Here is a 22,527-nt window from a genome sequence, read left to right as displayed (position 1 = left end):
TTTAGGATAACGTGCCTCCTTATATAGCTTGCCGTTGCTTAAAATCCCAATTAGATTAAAATATTCTCCCACCCTGAGGATTTCCTCAGTCATTAGTCAGAAATGAGATTCACTTTCGTCCCACCAGAGCACTTATTGCCCTGGCGTGCTCTGGAGGCACTAATTATTGCCAGCAGTAAATCGGCAGCTCATGACTGCTCACATCGTTAGCCACCCTCTAAGGAGATCATCAGCACATCACTGAGCAGCCTGTCCTTTGCTCCCTGTCTGGCCAATACTCAGATCCTAATGTGAAGCCATCCCACTGTTTTTTTAATAATCTCATATTCCATAAAACATATAACTTGCTAATCATACAACACAGCACATTGCTGGCTCTCCTGTGAGATGAAATGAAATGATAATCCAATCACTTTCAGTGGTAACAGGTCCTTGGGTGATTGTATCCTGAGCTGCCTCTGCAGGTTCTCACATCACTGAGAAAGGCAAAATATTATCAGCAAAACTCACATTTTTTTCAGGATTCATAGTATATGTGAAACACAGGCAGATATTTGGATAAAAATACTTTCATCCCAAGCACTAAACTGCCTCAGTTCTGCTTTTATTTGCATTTTCTAAGCATGGGTCATCAGAACGTGACCTTGTCTGCCTCAGACCACCAACTGCCCTGAGCTGCTCGTGTGAGAGCTGTGTACAAACACTGGTACCTCTTATCTGAATTCTCCCTGGCCTCCTCTCTGCCTTCACAACTGATAGCACATGTGGAAATGTTAGTGGTTGGCTGTAATCAAGTGTGAGGTTTTTTGTCATAAGGATTATTTTTAATAACTTGGGATCTTTTTTGTTACACAAAAACACCATAACAGCATACAGTTTGATAACTTTAATGAGGCTTTGCAATTTACATTCAATGTGTATTAGTACACAAAATATAAGAAATCACATATACACATAAACTTTGCTTTGTTGTTTTACAAACCAACCAGAATGAACTACACAAGCTACATTTATTCACATAACAAAATGGAACATTTTCAAGCTTTCTTCACCGATCAAATATCTCAACAACTTATGGACCAACATTATTTTTCAGCTGCTAAAACAACAATCTGCCATAAGGAACAAATAATTTATGTCAACAGATACACTGACATCGCATTCTACGAAATCAAAAGCCAAGTTGAGCACTGACTGAATGCTTCCAGATTTCAGCAGAACTCACGTGAAGCAATCGTGCAGAACTTACACTAACATCAAATCTCTCCACAGTTTATCAGCCCTATGACTGAGAAAAAAAAAAATCACATACAGAAATTCTTTAGGGTAAATGAAGCCATTTCATTACAGGGTTATTTAACCCACTTATTTTTCAACCTTTTTAAAACAAAAAGGAAATAGCTTTAAAAAAATTTTTTAAAAAGAAATACTTAAACCTTTTGGGTTTTCATTTGCTGACTTATAAACTATATTCACATACAACATGAATTTGTACCTTGTGAATAGTTTTGGTCCCTCAGACTGTCTTATTAGTGAATCTGTTTTTAACTACTTTGTTCAAATATACCAACACTTCACTAATATAGTTATTTAAAGTTAAGTAGGTAAAAATAACATAGACCTATCTTAAAACAGTATCTCTCATTTTTGGCTTCTGAACAGCACACAGTCACAAAAACCAAAGCTTCTTTTAGCAGCATTAAAGGTGAAGTGTGAACTTCTGTGTGAAGCTGTCCTAAAAATTTTCTGGTACTTTCAAATATATTGAATGCGCTCAGCTCTTCAGACACAGACCCTGCAAAACCTGAGCATCCAGCTTGCTTTCACAAACAAAACCCTGCTCCCAGAGCAGTTCCCTGCAGAGGTGCTCATTTGGTCACACACATTTTCACGACACACATGTGACTTTTTACAAATGAAACCGATGTACCACATGAGTATTTCAGTACATGCACTAGGGGAACGCTTCCAGAATCATCCTTCAGTTTGGTAAGGAGGGGAAAACTACAATTTTCACAGACTAACCACTGCTTTATGCCTGTTAGTTTCAACAAAATGTGTTGAAAGGACTAAAAGCTCACCAATACATCTCAAAATATAACTGTAAGGCAGCTGAGCTTCTCTGCTTCTGTGTTCCCACAGGGAACCTCAGGTTTTGTCAGTGATTTGAAAGGAACACTAACACTGATGAAGTTTGCAGCTCTCCCAAAAATTCATGGAACAGTAAATAATTAAGAGGCCAAGTCAATGAACCAAGCAGAGTGGACCATTTAATAAATTGGGCATAAGCAAAGTGTCTTTCATACACACTATTGGTAAATTCAATGCCTAGAAGTATAGAATACCCTTATGGAAAGGATGCTTGACTTTGTTCTAGGAAACAGTGGCTCTGCAAAGGATTTGGGGGTATCTCTGGCAGAAAAAAATCTACCCCTTTCAAAAATCACCCTGGAGATCACTTTTGCACTTGTACAAGTCTGTTAAGGTGAAAGGCTTGGTGGGGAGTGTTATAAGGGGCCTCTTCACTTTAGCACATGGAAGAGAAAAAATATAGATGATTTAACATTCCACTACCAGTTTTGGAAGTGAATTAAAACATTCAAGGGCATCTTTTGGAGCAGCAATATCAAACTGGTAAGCAACAATAACAAACCACTCACAATTTAAAACAAATGCCAAACCACTGAGCCTTGGAACTCATTTTAAGGTACTGCCCACGTAGGAGTGTTGCCTCCATCATCTCTTCGTAGACTGAGCTAAACTTTATTGTCCCATAGAGCTGAGAGGCTGTTGGTTTATCTGTTTGGAACTTACTGGTGACTCTGATATTGCTGCAACCTTCAGAGAATTCTTGATGGAGCTGAGTTCCCACATGTGTAAGTTTATGACATGCACACCACAACATCCACTTGTGATCTTGTACAGGTTTTTAAGAACAGCCTTCCGGAGAAGAATGTACACCCAGGGATCTAAAATCTGATTCCACGTGGCCATTCGGAGAGCAAAAAGTATCGTCTCACAGGTCTCCTTTGAGCGACCCTCGTTAATCCCAATTCTGGCCATTGTCACCTGAAAAGGCAGTATTTTAGAATTATGCATCAAAAAATACACCGAGAGCATTTAAATTATCTGAAAATCACGTATTTTAAAACCATATATTAAAAAATATACCAAGAGAGCATGAGTGAAATTGTTTCAATGTTGTCTCTAACTTCACACCTTCACAGCATCAGTGCATCCCAAATTGCAATGTAAATACTTTCAGGCATATAACATTTATCACCCTAGAAATCCTCTAAAATGTTTTACAAAGGACATACATGTGCCTCTGCTGAATTACTTCTGCAGAACTTTGAGCAGAGGATGGCAACCAGGGATTGATCTGAGCAACAAGTAAAAATTTAATCCAGAATTTGATCTAACAAAGCATGCCAATATTGTTCCAGAAATGGATTTTCTCAAGGGCAGAATCCACTTGTAGGTCAGCACGTTTTTTATAAAAGCTATTTATTTTTTCACATTTTCCTAATTAAAGGCCGCATAAGGAACACAGTACCTTGATTTCAACAAGAAGATTCATGTTTTACACTGCAGCAGAACACAATTTATTGACACCAGAAAATTTAGAGGTCTGAAAGAAAATTTAAGCCATGGTGACAAAAGCCACTGATACCCCTCCACTTGTCAATGGAGATGCAGAGGGTTTCATTCACCTCTGGAGGTGCTGCACATGGACAGACCTCCACCAGCAACAACACTACCAGAGACAATAATTCCACATGGTGGAATTCCAGAATGGCTCAGCAGGACAGCTTCTGGCAGAGGATACCCAAGGGCTACACCAGCCCAGCAAGCTGTGGCTCTGGCCTCCCTGCTCTGCAGAGCAGCAAGCTGGGCTGTGAGACACAGCCCCAGTGAAACTCAGGCCACTGGGACTCCTGCCTTGCAGAGACCTCCTTTACAGGCTGGCTGCCACTGGGGGTTTGTAACCTAAGTTCCTGTGTGAAGAAAGCCTGATCTGCCAAGCCAGGAATCTGCCAGAAGATGGTAAATTATCTCTCCCTGTTATTAATGTTAAAACCACATGAAGACTTTTTTGGTAGAAAGATGAAACACTGCAATGCTTTTAGTTCCAAAGCCTTTAAAGTGCTGCAGTTATTTAACTAAGAAACGGGATATTTTACAACTGATGCTGTGAGTACACTGATTTATTGAGCAATGAGAGGTAGGGTCAGTCTGTCTAAGTGCAGGGTCATAGTTTCAAAAAGAGGCACTGAAAAAAAAACTCAACAGAAAAACTAAAAAATAGTAATGAAGGAAGAGAAAACTAAAGCTCAGCATTCCAGCAAACCTATTTCACTCCTTTTTAAATGCTTCTCTGTATTTCCAGACCCTACCTATAGCTTGCAGGTCACCACATCTGAGTATAAACTTGAATGGCACAAAGTGAATGTATAAAAGGACACTGAACTTGTTTGGCGAAGTATTTGATCCAGTGTTTCTGTATGGCTTCTATGGGAGCAGCAGAGGAAGCCCCTCGGAACATTGCTAAGGAAGCTGGTAGGGCTGGCAGGAGCACAGCTGGGAACTGGTGTGGAAAGGAGGAGGAATGTCTGAGCACCAAGCCAACACAAACACAAGCCAGTTCCCTGAATCTGCTCTTCACCCCACAACCACCGGGCACATTCCTCTGACATCAGCAGCCCACCCAAACTTGAACGGCTCCTTTGGCTTCGCATGGGATGTTTTTCAGGACAGTCTACATTTTATTTATTAGAGGTCTAATACCACAAGGCAAACTCAGACAGAATACTCCTTACTCTGCAAATAGGACTAGGCAACAAATGACAGCTCAACAGCGCCCACAAGACCAATGTCCTTATCCCATACAGCATGTTTGACTTAACACAGACATTCAGGTTCCTAATCCACCTCTTGATGTACTTAAAAATTCATTTGTTGTTCCTCTCTCACATTCTCTGGAGTTAATAAATGCCAAATCCAACGCAATGTCATGTCCAGAAAAACAAGCAGTAGATGTTGCTAATAAGTAGCTCTATCCAGATTTTGTAAAACTTATTTTCTCATGTTACCTAGAACACTTGTGAGATTCCCTTGCATTTAGAAGCAATCACCTCTAAGTGAATCTATTCATTTGCTGTTCAACATAAACATACCTCTGCTTTGATTACAGATTTGCATGAAGTAAATCAGGACAACAAGGAAAACTGATACATAATTTATGGATTCTGACACTTGGGGGAGAAGCTTCATCCAGAACATTTCAGTTGCCTCTTCTGAACATCGGACATGCAAAAAATAATACATCTGAACTCAGGCAGAGCAAGTAGAGCTTATATACACAGTCACATGTTTAAGCAATTCAGCTGTGGGTCCCTGGATTTGAAATAATAAGATAAAATCTAATTATCTACAAATTTTGTTTTATAAAATAAGATTTTCCTAACCATATTACTTACATTATTTGGGAGTATTACGCAGAAATTAAAAAATATTTTCTTTCTTGTATCTCAAAAAGTAATATAAAATAATATCCAGCTTTTTGAAGTTCTGAGAGGCCGAGATTTCCATACAGAAAGACTGAGAATCTCATTGCAGCCCTCAGCATGAGCATTTTTATCCTAAAATACTTGTGGCAGAGCAGCAGAACATGTTGCCATCACTTTGAGTATGAAGTGAGAGAGTTTCTCACTCCTCCAAAGGGACTGCCCTGCCCTGGGGGCCTTCACATTTTCTGAAAAATCTTGGAAGAAAACTGCAAGCAACTGAATCAACTGCACCAACACTGCAATGAGGAGACTGTGTCCTGGAGCCTTTCTAAAATCATCTGCTGATTCCCAGAACAAGACCTAAACTTCAGTGGAAGAGGGGTGGAATGGAATAAATTATTATTTCTATCACATTTTCATAGTCAATTTGTTCTATTTAAATTTAAATTCTTAAAATACTGTTCCAAAATCAGTTTGAAACCATAAATTCTTAAAAGGACTAATACACTAGCAGCTGTTAAATAAAGGATTTCATTGAAGCAATGCATGCAGACAGTCTGTATTTGCTCCCTGGGTGTGAGAAATTCGCGTCACTGAAATGGTTCAAGTCATCAGCTCAGAAATTGCCACCAGAACTTGGTGCAGTGCCAAGTGGACTTTTGAGAGCGGGACCACCTCGACAGGCACAAAAAGAACATTTCTTTTCTTCTTATTTGAGTATTAGTGGTCAATAATTGGTTCAAAGTCAGGAAACCAACTCAAACACTTTTTTCCATTCCCTGTAGGCCCAGCAGGCAGGTAGGACAAAGGAATTCTGTTCTCTGTAGCCAGCAACACACAAGTGGGCAGGAGGCAGCACCATTGCATCATATCTAACCATCTTTGATCTCCACAACTGAAGTTAATATTCATGCAGATTCAGCAGTGTGACTCAAAAAATTAATCCCCAGCTGGTAAATAAAAAACGTAACTCATGACATTTTCTAACTTATCTAGAAATGTAAGAATCCAAGTAGCACTTTGCTGATTTATACACTGTTTATATGAAGACAGCTGTAGTATGTCTCCCTGGTTTGCAAAAAAAGAAAAAGTATCACATGATGTAACTATGACAATTCAAACTTTCTTTAGAAAAGGTACTACAAAAGGATAACTGTAAAAGCCATTTTAAACCAAGGGTACCTGTTTGTAAGATATAAAGTTACTCTGACTCCTACTAGTCCTTACTGGTTTAAGAAAAGACCAGAGAATTCCGTGTCCCTAAAAATAGATAGAGAGAAATCAAATTTGTGTCAAGAAAGGACTTGACACAATACATTAAACTTCTACAGACTTTTTGTCCAATTTTAAGCTTCATTAAAGCCAAAGCTCATTTTGCAAGATCCAGAAAGTCTGACAGAAAATTTTTTAAAACAATTTAAAATTGTTGACTTCTTCAATTTTGCACCTAGCAGACAGCATCAGAGAATTACCATTTCCCTTCAGGACAAACCTCAGTGCAATAAACAAAAAAGTTGCTCCAAGGCTTCACACCACTCACCAAACATAAACAGCACTAATTTAATTTTCTTTCCAGTTGGGTCTACACAAGAACAACCAATAGGCTAAAAAGCTCTGCTGCTTACTCACATTCCTGTTAGTACTCAAGGACAGCCAGTCAAAACAAGAAGCAGACTTTAGAGCTAGTTAAGAAGAAAGACAAAAATGCAACTTTGATGCATTTCACCCCACAGGCTCTAAATCCAGGTTCTATCCTTGACTTCAGGAAACTGGATAAAAACCAGTCACCAAGAGATTGACATGGAAGGCAGAGTAGACAAATATCGGAAATTCTTGTCTTCTGCAGCTCAGCCTTTGGACTCTATTTCCCTGTGGGAACCTTGCAGACCCTCCCAAGCCTCTTCCTCTTCCTTTGGATTTCCTTTAGTTCTGAGGATTTCCATTAATGGAAGAAAGCCCATGGATTTTTCAGTATTTGCAGAACACTTATGTTTTGTCACTACTGCCTATGCTGAACCCTGAGGTGCAAATCCCCTTCTCCTACACCACAGAGGTTTCAAGGCAGAACTTTACTGATTACATGCCAAACCATGGAAACAAAAAATATACACTTATTTTGAATTTCTAGAGTTTTTGGAACTTTCACTTTTTGTGTCAAAAAAGCAGCTTCAGTCTAAGAGGCAAGGGATCATACAAGATGCCACTTTGTTGTACTCTATAGACTTTAAGAAAATAAATTTGCAAAATAGCGGGAGAAAGAAATAAAAATGCATAATCTGCACATTTTATGTACCATTTTACATCTCCCAAGTAGAGCTAATAAAAAAGAAACACTGACAGCAAATTGCCTCTACCATTGCTATATTGATCTTGCAGTATACAAGCCAAGCAATTGTTGCAACAAAGTTGAGTATGCTTCATTTTATTTTTTATGTGATTCTGCAAGTCAGTTTAAAAACAAGAGCTTCCAAGAACAATATGCAGTGCACCACTTCTGCCATCAAAATGTTAGTACACACACTGTTCTACTTATGCCACATAATGCTTTTTATGTTCTAGATCTGCAACATGTTTTTCCCCTAATGCTTTCCTTTCCCTTTCTAAAACAAAAACATTAACTATATCTTCAACTTTTATATACCAGATGATCACTTAGCTCAGCAATTAAATTTTAACTGAACATAGCAATTTTATAAAAAAAGTCAATTTAAAAAGGAATTGTAGACAACAAAATACATGAGCCAGCTTTCCATCACATTAAAGTCCAGAGGGTACTTTTAAGGGCACATGTAATAATTCCTTACGTAAAATTTTGCAGGATCAGCCCTTGAGAAGTAGCAGCAGAATAAGGGAGTCTCCTTTTGTCTCGTGTATTTCTGTGATAAAATAAGAATGCCACTAAAAATTAAGAGTGGATCCACTGGCTCACTATTTTCCCCCCTTAAAAAGGAATTGCATAAACATTTTGAAGGTATTGTTGAGCTAAAGGTGCTCAGGGGTGTAGAAAGTCCAAAAAGTATAGAGAAAATAGGAAAAACACATTTTTTTGCAAAGCAAATAAACATATTTTCTCATATTTCTTTCTCAGACACAGCTTAGTCTGTGACCAGGGAATTTCTCACTGAAGTTTACAGGAATGAAATTATGAAGCAAGCCTGCTTCACTTTATTACCAGCAGGGAGGTGTGGGGGGTGTGTGCACATGAACTTGCAAACATTAACTGAAAGTGAAGTTTTTATTTTCTGTCATCTTTCCCCTTAGACACTACCTATTTTGCATCAGTTTTGCAGTAGCATAAATTCCTGTTGGGCTTGAATAAAACATTCCAGGTCACCTCTTTGTTTCTCCTAAATAATCCAAATATTTCTATCTTGGATTGTCAGCCTCTTTCTTTATTTCCTTTCCTTGCCAGCAAAGTAAGAAATACTTTAGTTCAACTAGATGCCAATGTCATTACTCTCACAGCTTAATTGATAACTCATTTGAAAGGAAAGCATTGTGGATATGGATAGAAAAGATTCTAGCATTGGAAACAGTAGATGACTCACTTCATAATGAAAAGACATAGTGTCCATACCAAAGTCAAATAAACAACCTGTTTCCTGAGCTACATGTTTTAAAGTTACAAGAAAGCCTGTTTCCACAGCGTGAGGAATGTATTCCTGCCTAAGAACAAGGCCTATAACAAAAAATCTCTTGCACAAAATAATTAATTTTATAGATAAAATTCATATATTCTTTAACCAGCAGTGCTAGAGAAGCTTTACAGGACAATTTTAAGGACCAGAAAACAATAGAATATTTCTAATATGTATAATAAGGACCATCTTTAGGGAGGCAAGGACTGTAAGTATTCGGGATTCTTTTCTTCTTCCATTAGGGTCAGTTGGGTAAAGCTTCAAACCCTGGAAATGACCTATTACTTCTCTATTGTTGCTTTGCTTTTCCAGGTTTTCACACCCATTTGGAAAAAAAAAAAAAATCACATTTTTAATGGTTAAATAAATATTCTAATTTATTTAGGAACAACAGAAGTTCTCTCACTAATACCCTACAAATATCCAAAGGAAGAATCACAAATAACACTTGATACTGGGGAGGAAGAGAGCTGTCTGAATGAAGAAAAAAAGAGACAATATACAGACAGCCTGAGGGGAAGAGGAGCTGCAGAGGTCCGTAGCTATAAAACAGGCTGAAAAGGTTGGAAGAGACCTCTACGGTCATCAAGTCCAACCATTAACCCAGCACCACCATGCTCACTACTAAACCTTTTCCATATGCCCAAGTGCCACACCCACATGCCTTTTGAACACTTCCAGGGACGGTGATTCCAGCACTTCCCTGGGCAGCCTATTCCAATGCTTGATCACCCTTTCAATGAAGATATGTTTTCCTAATTTCTATTTAAAACTCTCCTGGTGATCCTGTCCTTATTGAAGATGGACTGGAGTCACAGTCACCTAATCACTTGGTGCTACCTCATTTGCAGTGTTTGAAAAATCTGACTGGAGGCAAAAAAAGATATGATGCATTGCTTTTACATTATTCTTTTTAGATCACCTTTGTTAAAGTGACTTATTCTATGTATCATTCTGGAGGAGTAAACTAAGCAGCTATGATCAGAAATATCAAGATTAATGAATTAGCAATGTATCTACCAAGTTGGAATATACAATTTGCAGTTACTTTTTCTCTTTTATGTTGGCAAATAAACTGAAAGGGCCTGCAGCTCAACCACCTTTCAGGAGGAGGATGGAAGAGAAAAATCAAGTCTCCATTTAAAAGTGATTTATTTCTCATTATTTCTGTAAATGCACACTTCTGGTAAAACATGGATTCAAGTTTATTACCGATTCACTAATGACCTGTAAATCCTAAACCAAATTGCTACCACTTACAGGGATCCTCACCTCCTTTCTGCTTCACTTTCCCCATGCAGTGAAGCAGATGGGCATATAGCTGGTCACATCCTTCTCAGCGCAAGAATCTTCCTCCCCACATACTCATGCCCTGATGTCAGCCGTAACATGGGTCATGAGGTCACTCTTGAGCAGATTCACTACATCCTTTTCATCCTACCCCACTCCTTTAACTTCAGGACCCCAAACCTCCTCAGGGGCAGCACAAAGGTCCAGCACAGGAGGAGGGGAACCAGCTGGAGAGCAGTCATAAACTTCCAATACTCCAGTGACAATTAATCTTTTGTTTCTGCGAGTTTAGTATTGAGGCCCAACTATCTTAAAAACCTCAGTTCAGGACATCCCTTACGCAAAGGTTAATTTTCAGCCTTCTTTGGGAAATCATGCAGAAGCACAGCTCTCATGCCACTCAAACCTGCCCTTCAGCCCATGGCTCTGACTGAAGAGAAGAGCTAAGAGCAAGCTTAGGAGCTGCTCTCCACTCCTGCTCTGCCTGGACATTAATCCTTGAGGAGACGGTACAGTACCTACAAAGCAGCTCAAGTTCATTCCACCATTCCTCTATTTCACCTCATCCAATACAAAAATGAATCCCAAAGACTGAGTCACGATTACTACAACTTCACTGTCACCCCTGGTGTAAACCCTTTCTGCAGTGTTCTGCTCCCTGTGATGGGACCGTGCTCTGCACTGCCGGGCACTGGGCACATAGGGAATCTCTGTCCTCAGGGAGCTTGCAACCCAAACTGCAACTCAGCAATTCCTCCCAGACATTAACAAATTCCACAGCACTAGTGAGACAAGTAACTTACACCAGAAAGCACCATGCCACACCTCAAATTGTGAATTACACCATAATAATTATCGCACAGAATATATGAATGTATATTACACCCTGATGTCTGTCATTAAACCTGGTGAGGATGAAGGACTTTCTGGAGTTTTTCCATGTGAGTGTATTACTCCCCGAGATTTTTCAGCAACAACTTTACCATTTAAAGTGTTTAGATAGTCAGGAAAGACAGCTTTCCTAAAATAACCATCCAAAAATGGTTATGCCATGTATGATATTTCCCAAAGATGGTTATGACATTTTCAAGTAAGAAATGCCTGAATAAGTGTAATATCTAGGAAATAGGAAGAATTCTCTTATATCAAACAACAGAATGAATGTCAAACTGACTTACTTTTTAATATCAAACACAGAATCCAAAAACCTACCCAAGTGAAATAAACAAGGAAAGGTTATGAATGGCAAATTTATTTCGGTGAAGTTTTTAGAATTTGATTTCTTGAGATGGCAACTTCAAAATTGAAAAAAAATTTCTATGAAAGTCACTGGCATCCATTTGAAACAAAATATTGTGTTTCAATTTATAGATCTTCATGGTTTAATTCTGTATAAAGCATCTAAATTTAAAAATCAAGAAGCAAACAATTATGAAAGAAAACCAGAACCACATTATTCTGAAAATGCCACATTCTCACACGACTGGAAACCTACCTTTCCTACTTTTTCTCTCCAAAATAAACAATCTTATTGTATTCTGATAGCACTGCATTTTCAAAAAAGGCTTTACGTACATTTTTCCAAACAGCACAAGTAAACACAGATAACAAAAACTATATTTATGCTTCCCCGAAAGCCTCTGGTAAGCCTCTGGTAAAGGGCAGTATGTCAATCTCAGCCCTCCTTCCTTCCCTGGTTTGTATCACTACCACTGCCCATTTCTTCTCCAGCACTGTGCTGTTGGAAGAGCATCTCAGCCCCCCGACTTCTGTGAGAGGGAGGTAAACACTTGAATTACAAATATAGCCACGATTAATATACAGTTTCTAAGTACTCTATGATAAACTACGCCCTGGCCCACACTTATAAACATTTTTGTTAAAATGATTCCTATTTCTCAGAAAGGATAAGGCCTGTAAGATCTCTATGTACTGTAAAAGATGAAAATAGGAACAGACCAATTCTAAACACCAAAACAGTACCTTTAAAATTCAGTATCATTTTAAGTAGGTATAGTCAAAAATTAATCTCATTCCTTTTCTCATCTAACCTGGTGGAATTAGGCAGTTGTGCCACTTAAGAATACTAAATAAAAGAAAGTTCTCTACAACCAATAGTAAAAGCATGAACATCTAATCCAAAGGTTTCTAGTATCATAGAAACACATCTGAATAGGTGGATTGGACTTTTAAATGCATTGTATTAAACTGTTACACGTGCAAATTCTCTCCAGGAGTATTTTCATGGGGACAAAGAAAAGCACACTCAAATTGTCTGAGCTGCTGAATAAACCTTATTCCATGGGGAGCTAAGCTGGAAAGAAACTTCTGTCTAACAAATTAACTAACTTCTGAGACTAATATAAACCTCAATCAAAAATGAGTGTTCTCTTTCCTCCTAACCTATAAAATGAGTTATGTATTTTAAAATAACTTTAGGGCCATAATATTAGCAATGACAGTAATCTTTCAGCAATTTAACCTTGAGTTATCAAACACTAGGAGAAACTCAAGCAAGAACAGTAATTGAATTTGCGCAGAGTTAATGGATGTATTGAGAAACTCAGCAAACAATCAAAGGACCGTGACAGGAGGGAGAGCTCTTTCTCTAATGTAGCTCAAAAAGACAATCAAACACGAGAATTTTTCCTTTTCAGAGGAATTTAGGGAGCATTTTATTCATTCAAACTGACACTCCTGATCTCCTCTGACACAGCAAAGTCTGGAAGAGAAATAGCTACCTACAGTCAGCAATAACTATCACTGTATTGATGCTTCAGACTAGAGATAAAGAGGTGTAGCTAGCAGGCCTGCTGCTGGCAAAAAGCTTTTTTTCCTTTCCCCATGAAACTGGTTCATTTATTAAAATCATTGTGACAGAAGTGGGCTCCTAAAATGGGTTTGCACCCACCCTCAAATATGCACAGACAGCATCCAAGGAGTTCTCCCATGGGAGACTTGCCGCAGGTCACCTCCCCTACCACAGGCAGGGTGTGAGGTGTTCCAGACCCAACACAAACCACTCTGCTGACAGTGCATCCTGTCTTTGTGTGGTGTCAGCAGACAAACGTTCTAGCAAGAACTCAATGGCAAAAGCCAGCACAAGCATAGGAATTATCACTGATTATCTTCTTTAAAATCTGAGCTCTGAAAAGGACAGGTAAGTGTCATTTTTCCCACTGAAAGTTTACAGCAGCATTCAAAGCTGCAAGGTTAGCTGAACATATTTAAGAGTATCTCCTCCTTCACTCTTCAGAAACACAGGACTGGAAACTGAAAGCCTAATTTATTCTATTTCAAAAGAAAAGATCACTCTCCCTGTTGACTGTGCCTGTGCAGGCAAAACAAGCTCACGATGGCTGCAGCTTTGACTAACAAAGAGTAAGACAATAATAGGCTTCTGCCGAGCAGCCCCCCATGAGAGATGAGTCCTCACTGGCAGAGCATGGACCTGCATCTTGGGACATCTCCCTGCTTCTCCTCAGCTGCACTTTCTGATTATGAGAAATCACCAGTCATAAGAGCACAAGGGATAAATTTTTCAGTAACTCTTCTGTTGTAGGGACAATACAACCAGCAATGAAGGCATACAAACAGCATTAATAAAGCAACAAGCCCATATACATGATGCCCATCACACATATAAGCATAAGGTAGTGTAACAGAACCCTACCAGCTTATTAAAGACAGAAAACAAGAATGGAGGGAGAGACTTCAAGAGTAACACAGATATGAACTCCTGGCAAAGTGTGTACATGGCTACACATGCAAAAATACTCAAATGAGATGCACAGAGGATTGCCTTGTACATCAAACTACCTTATACTGTACCCAACGATGTGGCCCAGAACTTACTTAGTGTAAAACATGCAACAAACTGACCTCCTTCAAAAAAACCTGCAACAAACTGACCTCCTTCAGCATACACCAACCGTGAGCCTGTCTCTGCACCCAAAACAGCTGGTGGAGCAACTAGGGTAGGATGGGGCAAGGGTATTCCAACAAAAGCCTCCCTGTTAGTACATCACTGCCCTTCTCACCAGTTCCAGAGCACATTCTCTGAAACGACCACTCAGACCAGCACCAGCAGCTTCTGAGTTGAAGTGATTCAGTAAATTGCAAGCCCTAGGTGCAGGAAAAGCAGTCATCAAGCCTCACTGCGTGAGACAATCTGAGGACAAGAAAAAGTCAGAGCAAGTTCGGAGAGACACAATTAGCATAACAAATTGGAAAGAGAAGAGATTACATGAGAAGGGACTGATAAAAATTAATCTAAGCAGTAAAAAAAAAAAAAACTGAGTAAGAGTTGATTTATTCATATGAAATAAACAGAGCTCTTTCCAAAAAAAACAGGAATGGCTATTTTCTGCAGTAGAGGGGAGGTAAAGCTGGAATGAAATTAATCAGTTAACTGCATGGAAAAAGATCTTAACAAGAATAATTTGAATGTAGAAGTATTTTTCTCAGGCTGTGTTTCACACATGAAAAAGTTTAGAAATTTTTCCAGATCATAATTTGTTCCTGTAAATAAATTCACTCTGAAATAACTCTCTCCTGTCCATAGTTACAGGCAGTTCTCTTTGCTACTCCAAAAAAACAAATTTTATAAGAGGTTTATCCCTTGAGTCCTACAGAATACGACATACCGATGTCAGAATCTGCTCATACAAACACAGCTCCAAACCAAGCTGTTTCATGACACGCCAGATGTCAAGTCACAGCCAAGAAACAGCTTTATATAACAATGCATTTCATCAGAGGTGCTTGTCACAAAATGCTCCCATCCAAGTATTTGCTTTGGGAATCCAATCCCTGGGGACCAAATTCATCCAGCAAAATTTACATACCCTTAAGCAAAGGGCTAAGGCTCTCGCAAGGATGAGAACTACACAGAGAAGATGATGTTACTATCTTCAGAACATATTTACCTGGAATTACCCATCACAAAGCAAAATTATTTGAACCATCAGAACAAATGTGCCTCTGCAACTCATTGACTACATATATTATTATAAAAATCATGAATTTCACTTGTTTGGGGTTTTTTGTGAATTTTCTCTCGCTCTCAACTCCTCAAAAGGAGATCAGTGTTCCCCCTTAAGGGAAGGAGCAGGGAGCACCTCTCATTCCCATACTTCATTAAGGAAAGATTCTCTCACAGTGGCAGAAAAGTTGAAAAAGCTGCTTATTTTCCAAAAACAGATGAGATGGAGCTTTGGGGAAAAAATCAAAAGGCAAAAAAAGAAATCAGAAGGAGTTCCCTGTCCAAGAGCTCCAGGCAGAGCTCTACAAGAGCCATGCCATGGGCTCTGCTTTTGAAAAACACCCCATACCTTCAGGAATCTTAAGACAGAGGTGGTTATTGATTACAATAATATATATTATTATTTATAATATTAAGTGTTAGTTATATATACATTTAAACACATATATAAATAGGCATCAAAACAACTTCACTACCACTGAGCAGATGCAGAAGTCAAGCTCAGTTCCACACCAGACACTATAAAGGACAATCCAGGGTCTTGTGACTTTAATGACATCTGAAAGTGATATTATCACAGGACAGTGACAATGTCTGAATATTAACTCCACTTGGAAAAGAAATAAAATTAATTTAAAATCTAATAGTGAAGTGAATCTGCAGTTGGATTACAGTATTGGACAGACTATGGTAGCCATACACATATGTCAATGGACATACCAGACTAGATTGAAAACAGATGGGGAATAAACGAAGTAAACCCCCCATCAGATGGGGAATCACACAAATGAATCCAAACTCTTGTATCTGCAAACCACATGTGGTATAAAACGCATTGCCTTCCTCCACTTTCTCTTCCAGAAGTTTGTTTGGTTTCTAATTGCTTTGGTTTACTTTGAGGCAATTGACTCCCACGAAACATTTTGTTCTGTATACTCTTTGGGATAGAGAACATAAGTAGAACTCACAATTCAAAGTCTAGACTTCAAATTCTGACTTTTAGATTTAGCTTGGAGAAAAAAAAGTAAAGAAGCAAATGACTGCAGAACAAGCATGTATTTATGTCCTTTTCCAGATAATTTCACCGATGAACACCTGCTCATACATACGTCAAGAACTTATTTTGGTACATGCTGATTATATTATAGAATGTAAACCATTCTTTCCACAAATTAAAAGCCCTGAGACCTTTCAGATACATCAGACAAGTAGGTTTGAATCAGCAATTAATCATAAAGCATACAATTTGATAAACCCTGGATCAATTTAATGTAGCACTTGAGCAGTACATTCCTGACAAGACTTTACTCAACTGCAGGCCAAAACATCTTGCTAAATTAACGCCACACTTGTAATTTTGTTTATGTTCTGTTGCTATCAAAACAAGGAATGGGTACATAACTCAGCAAATTAACTGATATAAACTCTATGATCATAACAGCTGAGAAAGGAAATACCAATAGAAGACCCCATCCCATTTCCCAGTGAAACTCTCTGGCTAAAACAGTAATTGTTCACTTCCTTGAAACTTTGTCTCAAGAATTTAATCCCACTTTACACCAACTTTTTTTTTTTTTTTAACTCTTCCTTTCTAACCTAAATTTATCCATATTGCAGAACTACTTTCCATAGCACCAGGCTGATTACAGTGTAAGTTTGCCTTATCTCATTTCAAAAGAGGCAAAGCAGCACAAGCCTGGATCAGACAGAGAGCACCAGCAGATTTGCCACCCCGTGAACCAGAATTCCTTGATTACCAGCTCCCCTCTGCAACACAGTCCCAAAAAATACCAAGTACAAAATTAAGCAAGAAGTCATTCACTGGCCTGTATTGTAAGCTGAAGCAAACACCAAACTCCAAAAAGGGTCTGAAAAAAATTCCTTCTATAATAATAATTCATCTTCAACTACAACTCAGATGAAGTTAAATACTTTAACAAAACCGCTGCTGTGATTTCACTAGATTGCCATGATTTCTAAAATTATAATTTTATCTATATTTAATATATAGCAATATTAAAATTGAATGGTATAACAAAATTATCAACACCGAAAGAACAACCATAGTAGTTGCAATTTAGTGCTCCTTAATGCATTAAATAAATTAAGTATCTCTGTTGAACTAAAAAAGTTTACAGTTCTTCTGACACCCAAGGGTTTATAAAAACCAAATTAATCCCTACTTTTAAGAACAATTATTTTAAATCAAAATAAATGCCACCAGAGGATAATAATGCTGCTTTTTCATGGAAAGTAAAGTCGTCACCTGAGATGCTTTTCTTGAAAACCATTCTGTGGCTTGCCCCAAACTTCAGATGGTGTCTAAACTGTAAAGAAGTTCCCTACAAAACTTGCTATGCTGCTCTGACAACTTGGTTTATGCTCCACACACTACAGCCAGGACACGGACAGAAGCCAAAATGAATTCAAACTACACTGCAGAGCAAGACTAGAAGAATTCTCTGTGATTTGAACAGAAGTGAAAGAGTTTTTGTGCATTTCAGTGATTGCAGACATTTATATACAGACTTTCTCCATGAAGCCTGAGATACTGGATTAATTAAATGCTACCTGCCAGATATACCAAACTGCTGCAGCTAGGCTGGTATCAGTATCTAATCTAGAACTAACTCAGGTAACTTCAGAATCTACCATAAGCAGTGAGCAGATGAGATATAGCTGTATCTAATACAGATATCAGATTTAAATGTCAGTATTTGTTACCTCGAACCAAAATTGCCCCTCATTTTTAACACTGGAAAACTACAGGACCCTGTTTCTAGGGAAGAAACTAATGTGATTTTAACCCTCTGACCCTAGCAAAAAAACTAAATTTCTTCAGGCACGTTTACAACACTAAAAGGAGACAAAGCTAGTATGAGCTTTATAATGCCATGATACAGTAGGATCTGTTAAATTCTTTCCCATATCACAATCCCACTTCCTTTGATCCTGCTCACTGACAGAGCACGTGCTAACAGCAGTGGCACTGACCTTCTGGGAGTCACAGCAGGGACAGTCCTACACCACCTGCCCACAGCAGCTCTGCTGCTCATCTGTCCACATTACGAACCCAGCTTGCTTAGGTCTAAACCCAACGTTGATTTCAACCCACGGCCAACCACTGCTTTTCAACACGACTCTAAAGCAAAACCCTTAACACCCTGTTAATAGAGGGGAGGATTTTTAGGTTCTTAACTGCCCTAACACAGCTCACAAATAGCAGTAAACTGTTAAAATAACAGCAATCAGACTGCCATGAATAAAAAAATTATTTACACTGTACAGAGTAAAAAGACTTCCCAATCCTAAATTCCCAAATTCACTGAATTTTTGGAACAGCTCAATATTTGTTCTGAATTATTCTAGCTATGATTCTGCTACCACTGTCTGCTTTACAGCATTGGAATTACAATCCTCACAACCCCTATATATTTAGCATAATGTAATATTGATCAGAAGTGGAGAATAGCTACCAGTTTTTATAGATGCATAGGTACATACATTATGGGCAATATGCTATAAAATTATTATTATTGAGTGAGTGGAGCTGTTATCACAGTTTAAGTGCTTTAAAACCTGGAGATAAAAAAGTATAACTTTTATACAGTGATGTGCATTAAACATTGGCAAACACATTAGGCTCTTACCAGGAATGGACTCCAGCAAATGCAAGAAACACACATTATAGCCAAGAGCTGAATGATCATTTCAAAATGATGAGATCTGCCTTGTCTTTGTTGACTTTTAAATTTGACTCTTAAGAGGGTAATTCCTGTGACAGCATTGCACAGGAATGAAATAGCAAGGGCCAGGAACCCAAGGCAAGAAAAAAGTAAGAGATAAAATCTGTCTTCCCAGTCCTCAACATGTTCTGTTTTATAGAAGCACCAGGTCCTCGATGCTTGAATTTGGTAGGCTCTAAACCTAAGAATAGGCAGCAAAGCTATAAGAACAGCAAACAGACATACCATAGTCAACATCATTTTCACATGTCTAGAAGTCATTTTTGTAGAGTGAAATATTGGCTTAGTGACTCCAATGCACCGTTCAACAGCCATCACACTGCCCAGGAAGAGCGGGCACAAACCAAAGAAAACCATGCAGATGCCAAAAACACTGCAAAGAATGTTGGACTGGTTAAATCGAATCCAGTCTTTATCTGATGCATACACAAACACTGCAATGGCTCCATTGATGAGGTGACCAAAGAGATCTGTGACAACCAAACCACTGGCAAGGAGCAAAAAGGAAGCTTTTGATTTCTGTCTGAATCTCTGGTATGCCTTCATGAGAATTACTATTGCAAGACTGTTGGACAAAATTCCCACTGTCATGAAGATTATTGAAAAGAAAACTGAAATCTTTTTCTCCGTGTGGCACGTTGTGTTTTTCAAGACTCCAAATCCAGCCAGCCCTTGTGATTTTGAACTGTTCATGATTAGGAAAGGAGACGCAGCCCTCAAAGCATTTCAGCAGTCTTGCAGTCAAAAGGCATCTGCAATATTAAAAACAAATATACACAATGCTGTAAAAGACATACCACTGTTCAAATGGCATTTGAAGCAGAAATTCCACAATATTAGTATAAATCTAATTTCTGGTCTTCTGAGTGATATGATATGGCATCACATTTTAAGCCCATCACTCAAAGGGTAAAACAATTATCTGCATGCATTACACAATGCAAACGTAGCCTACAGGAAATTTAGAGTCTCTGCATGGATAATATATACAAAATTATGTATAAAATACATAATGGTTATGTACATATAGTAACAGAAACAATACAAACAATTCTGGTGGTTAAACTACGCTAAACGTTTTTGTAACAAACTCCTAGAATGACAGTATTTAGCCAGCCCATCTACAGTGAAAAGGGAAATACTGAAACTGAAGCATTTAGAGATCATAATCACACTCCATTTTAAAACATTTATTCTCAAAACAATGTCTTAGCATCTTCTAAACAATTCTTCTCCCACAACTTCATGTTTCAAAGCTTTAACCTAACCAGCACTGAAGCCTTCAACTTCCCAGCGCCCTCGCTGAAGCACAAACTTTGTTTTTAGATGTGCCATAATTCAGAAACCAATTCCTCAAGTTACTTTACAGCTTATCTCCCATCTCTACTCCAAGGACATTCCTAATAGCAAAACCTTCCCAGGCAGGAAAACGAAAAAAAGGGGGAAAAAGATAGGGAAAAAAAAAAAAAGGCAGGCGTTAATAAGCCGTATTACGAACGGCCGCTGAAGCCTCTCGGTTCCTGAGCTACATCGGGAACGGGGCACGCCGGAGCCAGAGGCACCTCTACCGTTCGGGAGTGCTCAACGGAGCGCGGCCGGCGACGTCCTCAGACGGAGCCGCGCACCGCAACCTCCCTGCGCGGCTCCCCGCGCTCCGCGGGCACAGACAGGCGGGCACAGACAGGCGGGCACAGACAGGCGGGCACACGCAGGTGAGCAGCCCCGGTGCCGGGGGAGCAGCGCCCCGCTCGCCCTTAAGCGCTGCCCCCGCCGGGGGCGGGGCGAGCCCGGCTCGCCGGGCACAAGTGCCACGCTCCGCACCGGCCCGGACCAGCCCCACCGCGCCACCGCTCCTTCCCTACCCCGGTCTCGGTGTCCGTCCCGGCCCCGCCGCCGCTCCCGTCCGCTTCGCCCCGCGGGGCCGGAGAGAGGCGCAGCGCGGAGCTCCGCCGGCCGCCACCGCTGCCGAGCCCCACTCCCGCCGGCACCGCCCGCGCCCGCCCTCCCTCCGCCTTCCCACCCGGCCTCCCGTCCGCCCTCCCCGCCCGCCGCCCCCGGCACGCGGTCCGGCTCCGTCCCGGGACCCGGGCAGCGGCGCTGCCCGCCCGTGTCGCCGCCAGGGCCGCGGTTCCGACGCCCCGGGCACGCTCACCTCGCCCCGCTGTCCCGGGAGGCGCAGCCCCTGCGCTCGGCTTTACCCCCGTGGGAGCAGGAGCGCTGCGGGAGCGCGGAGCGGCTGCCCGGCTCTGCCGGGGTGCGGCGGTGTCTCCGGAAAGGAGAGCCAGGCTGCCGTGTCCCATCACATCACAGCGACGGGCGACAGGGCCATCCCACCCAGGCAGGGCGAGTTCGTGTCCACCAGGCTGCAGCCAAGAGGCCACATCTGTCCTCAGCCACAGCTTCACCTCTTCTTCACTTCCCACGTGCTTCTTCCCAACTACGCACTTCTGCAGAACGCAGGGAGCTCGGGAAGGGGTAGCCCCAGGAAAACTGTCAGGGATGCAGCTGGGCACATCATTAGACACACAGCCCCTTGCACCTACCTCCCTGGTCAAGCAGAGCTAATAGTGCTCTACTTGGAGCATTTCTCCACTGAAGAAATACAGTGAGAACACATCCAGATGAGGCATTAATGATATAACAGATAAGTCCGGATATTCAAAGGTTCTTTTTTTCCCATTATGCACTCAAGCCGTTACAACTTGAAGTTATATAGATGACTTTTAAGTTCTTTCATCCATCAATGTCCAGGACTGCCAAACGGGCCTGAATGGGAACTTTTATTAATAACTCTTACAATAGAAATAAGCCAAAATATAAAATCAACATCAAATTATAAAACAAAACTGTAAAATATTATGGAATTTTTCATGGGCTACAGTGATGAAGATCTTAAACTTGTTTTCATTGACATACAGCCTTGACCTGTACTACTCCTGGCACCACAAGACAATTACTTAAAAATTAAAATTCTCAAATATACTACAGTTTTTGCTTACCTTCATACCTTGGATACTATGGGTACAAATTTCCTCTCTCTAATCCACCAGTGAGGAAATACAGGCCAGCTAAATCTATTTCTTCAAGTAGTATTTAAAGTCACTTGCATAAACAGTTAAAAGCACCACATGATGGCCTTCTTCTTCAAAATGCTTGTCAGATTTTGGCATTTTATCATACAATGAGCAAAAATGCTCAATGTGGTCTGATTGGGACCTATAAATTCCCATAAGTTCTTTTTTAAGACAACAGTAAAACATAAAAACATTTCAAAATACATTATTGCCTGTTGAAGTTCAGAGAAAGAGAGTTTATTTTATGTTCCCCTGACCAGGAATAAATGGAGATGGAAATCTCAA

The 22,527-nt window shown here is 40.0% G+C and overlaps 2 protein-coding genes across 4 annotated transcripts; one reads left to right on the top strand and one right to left on the bottom strand.

The window, feature by feature from the left end:
• Positions 1-871: 871 nt before the first annotated feature.
• On the bottom strand, positions 872-21,679 carry PTGFR (prostaglandin F receptor). Of its 3 annotated transcripts, none has more exons than XM_039556444.1 (3): positions 21,031-21,143; positions 19,073-19,920; positions 872-3,069 (listed from the first exon to the last, which is right to left on the bottom strand). In XM_039556444.1, exons 2-3 carry the CDS (start codon positions 19,859-19,861, stop codon positions 2,764-2,766), a joined length of 1,095 nt encoding a protein of 364 aa, XP_039412378.1. In that variant the 5' UTR covers positions 19,862-19,920; positions 21,031-21,143; the 3' UTR covers positions 872-2,763. The 3 variants fall into 3 exon arrangements, with proteins under 3 accessions (XP_039412378.1, XP_039412380.1, XP_039412379.1); XM_039556446.1 differs by having other exon boundaries at positions 19,394-19,920; XM_039556445.1 differs by lacking the exon at positions 21,031-21,143 and adding an exon at positions 21,321-21,679 and having other exon boundaries at positions 2,584-3,069.
• Positions 19,948-21,647, top strand: LOC120410386 (translation initiation factor IF-2-like). The gene is made up of 2 exons (XM_039556082.1): positions 19,948-19,952; positions 20,678-21,647. The coding sequence occupies exons 1-2, from the start codon at positions 19,948-19,950 to the stop codon at positions 21,645-21,647; spliced, it is 975 nt and encodes a 324-aa protein (XP_039412016.1).
• Positions 21,680-22,527: the final 848 nt, after the last annotated feature.

The sequence above is a fragment of the Corvus cornix genome, chromosome 8, assembly GCF_000738735.6.
Source record: "Corvus cornix cornix isolate S_Up_H32 chromosome 8, ASM73873v5, whole genome shotgun sequence".
Taxonomy (NCBI): Eukaryota; Metazoa; Chordata; class Aves; order Passeriformes; family Corvidae; genus Corvus; species Corvus cornix.
The sequence above is the reverse complement of the archived record's forward strand: the minus strand, read 5'-3'. Positions and strand labels throughout refer to the sequence as shown.

Coding starts and splice junctions, on each gene's coding strand:
- PTGFR (XM_039556445.1), bottom strand. CDS start 19,861: ATGAACAGTTCAAAATCACAAGGGCTGGCTGGATTTGGAGTCTTGAAA. Junction 3,070..19,072: donor TTTGCTGGAGTCCATTCCTG/GTAAGAGCCTAA, acceptor CTGCCTTTTCAG/GTGACAATGGCCAGAATTGG.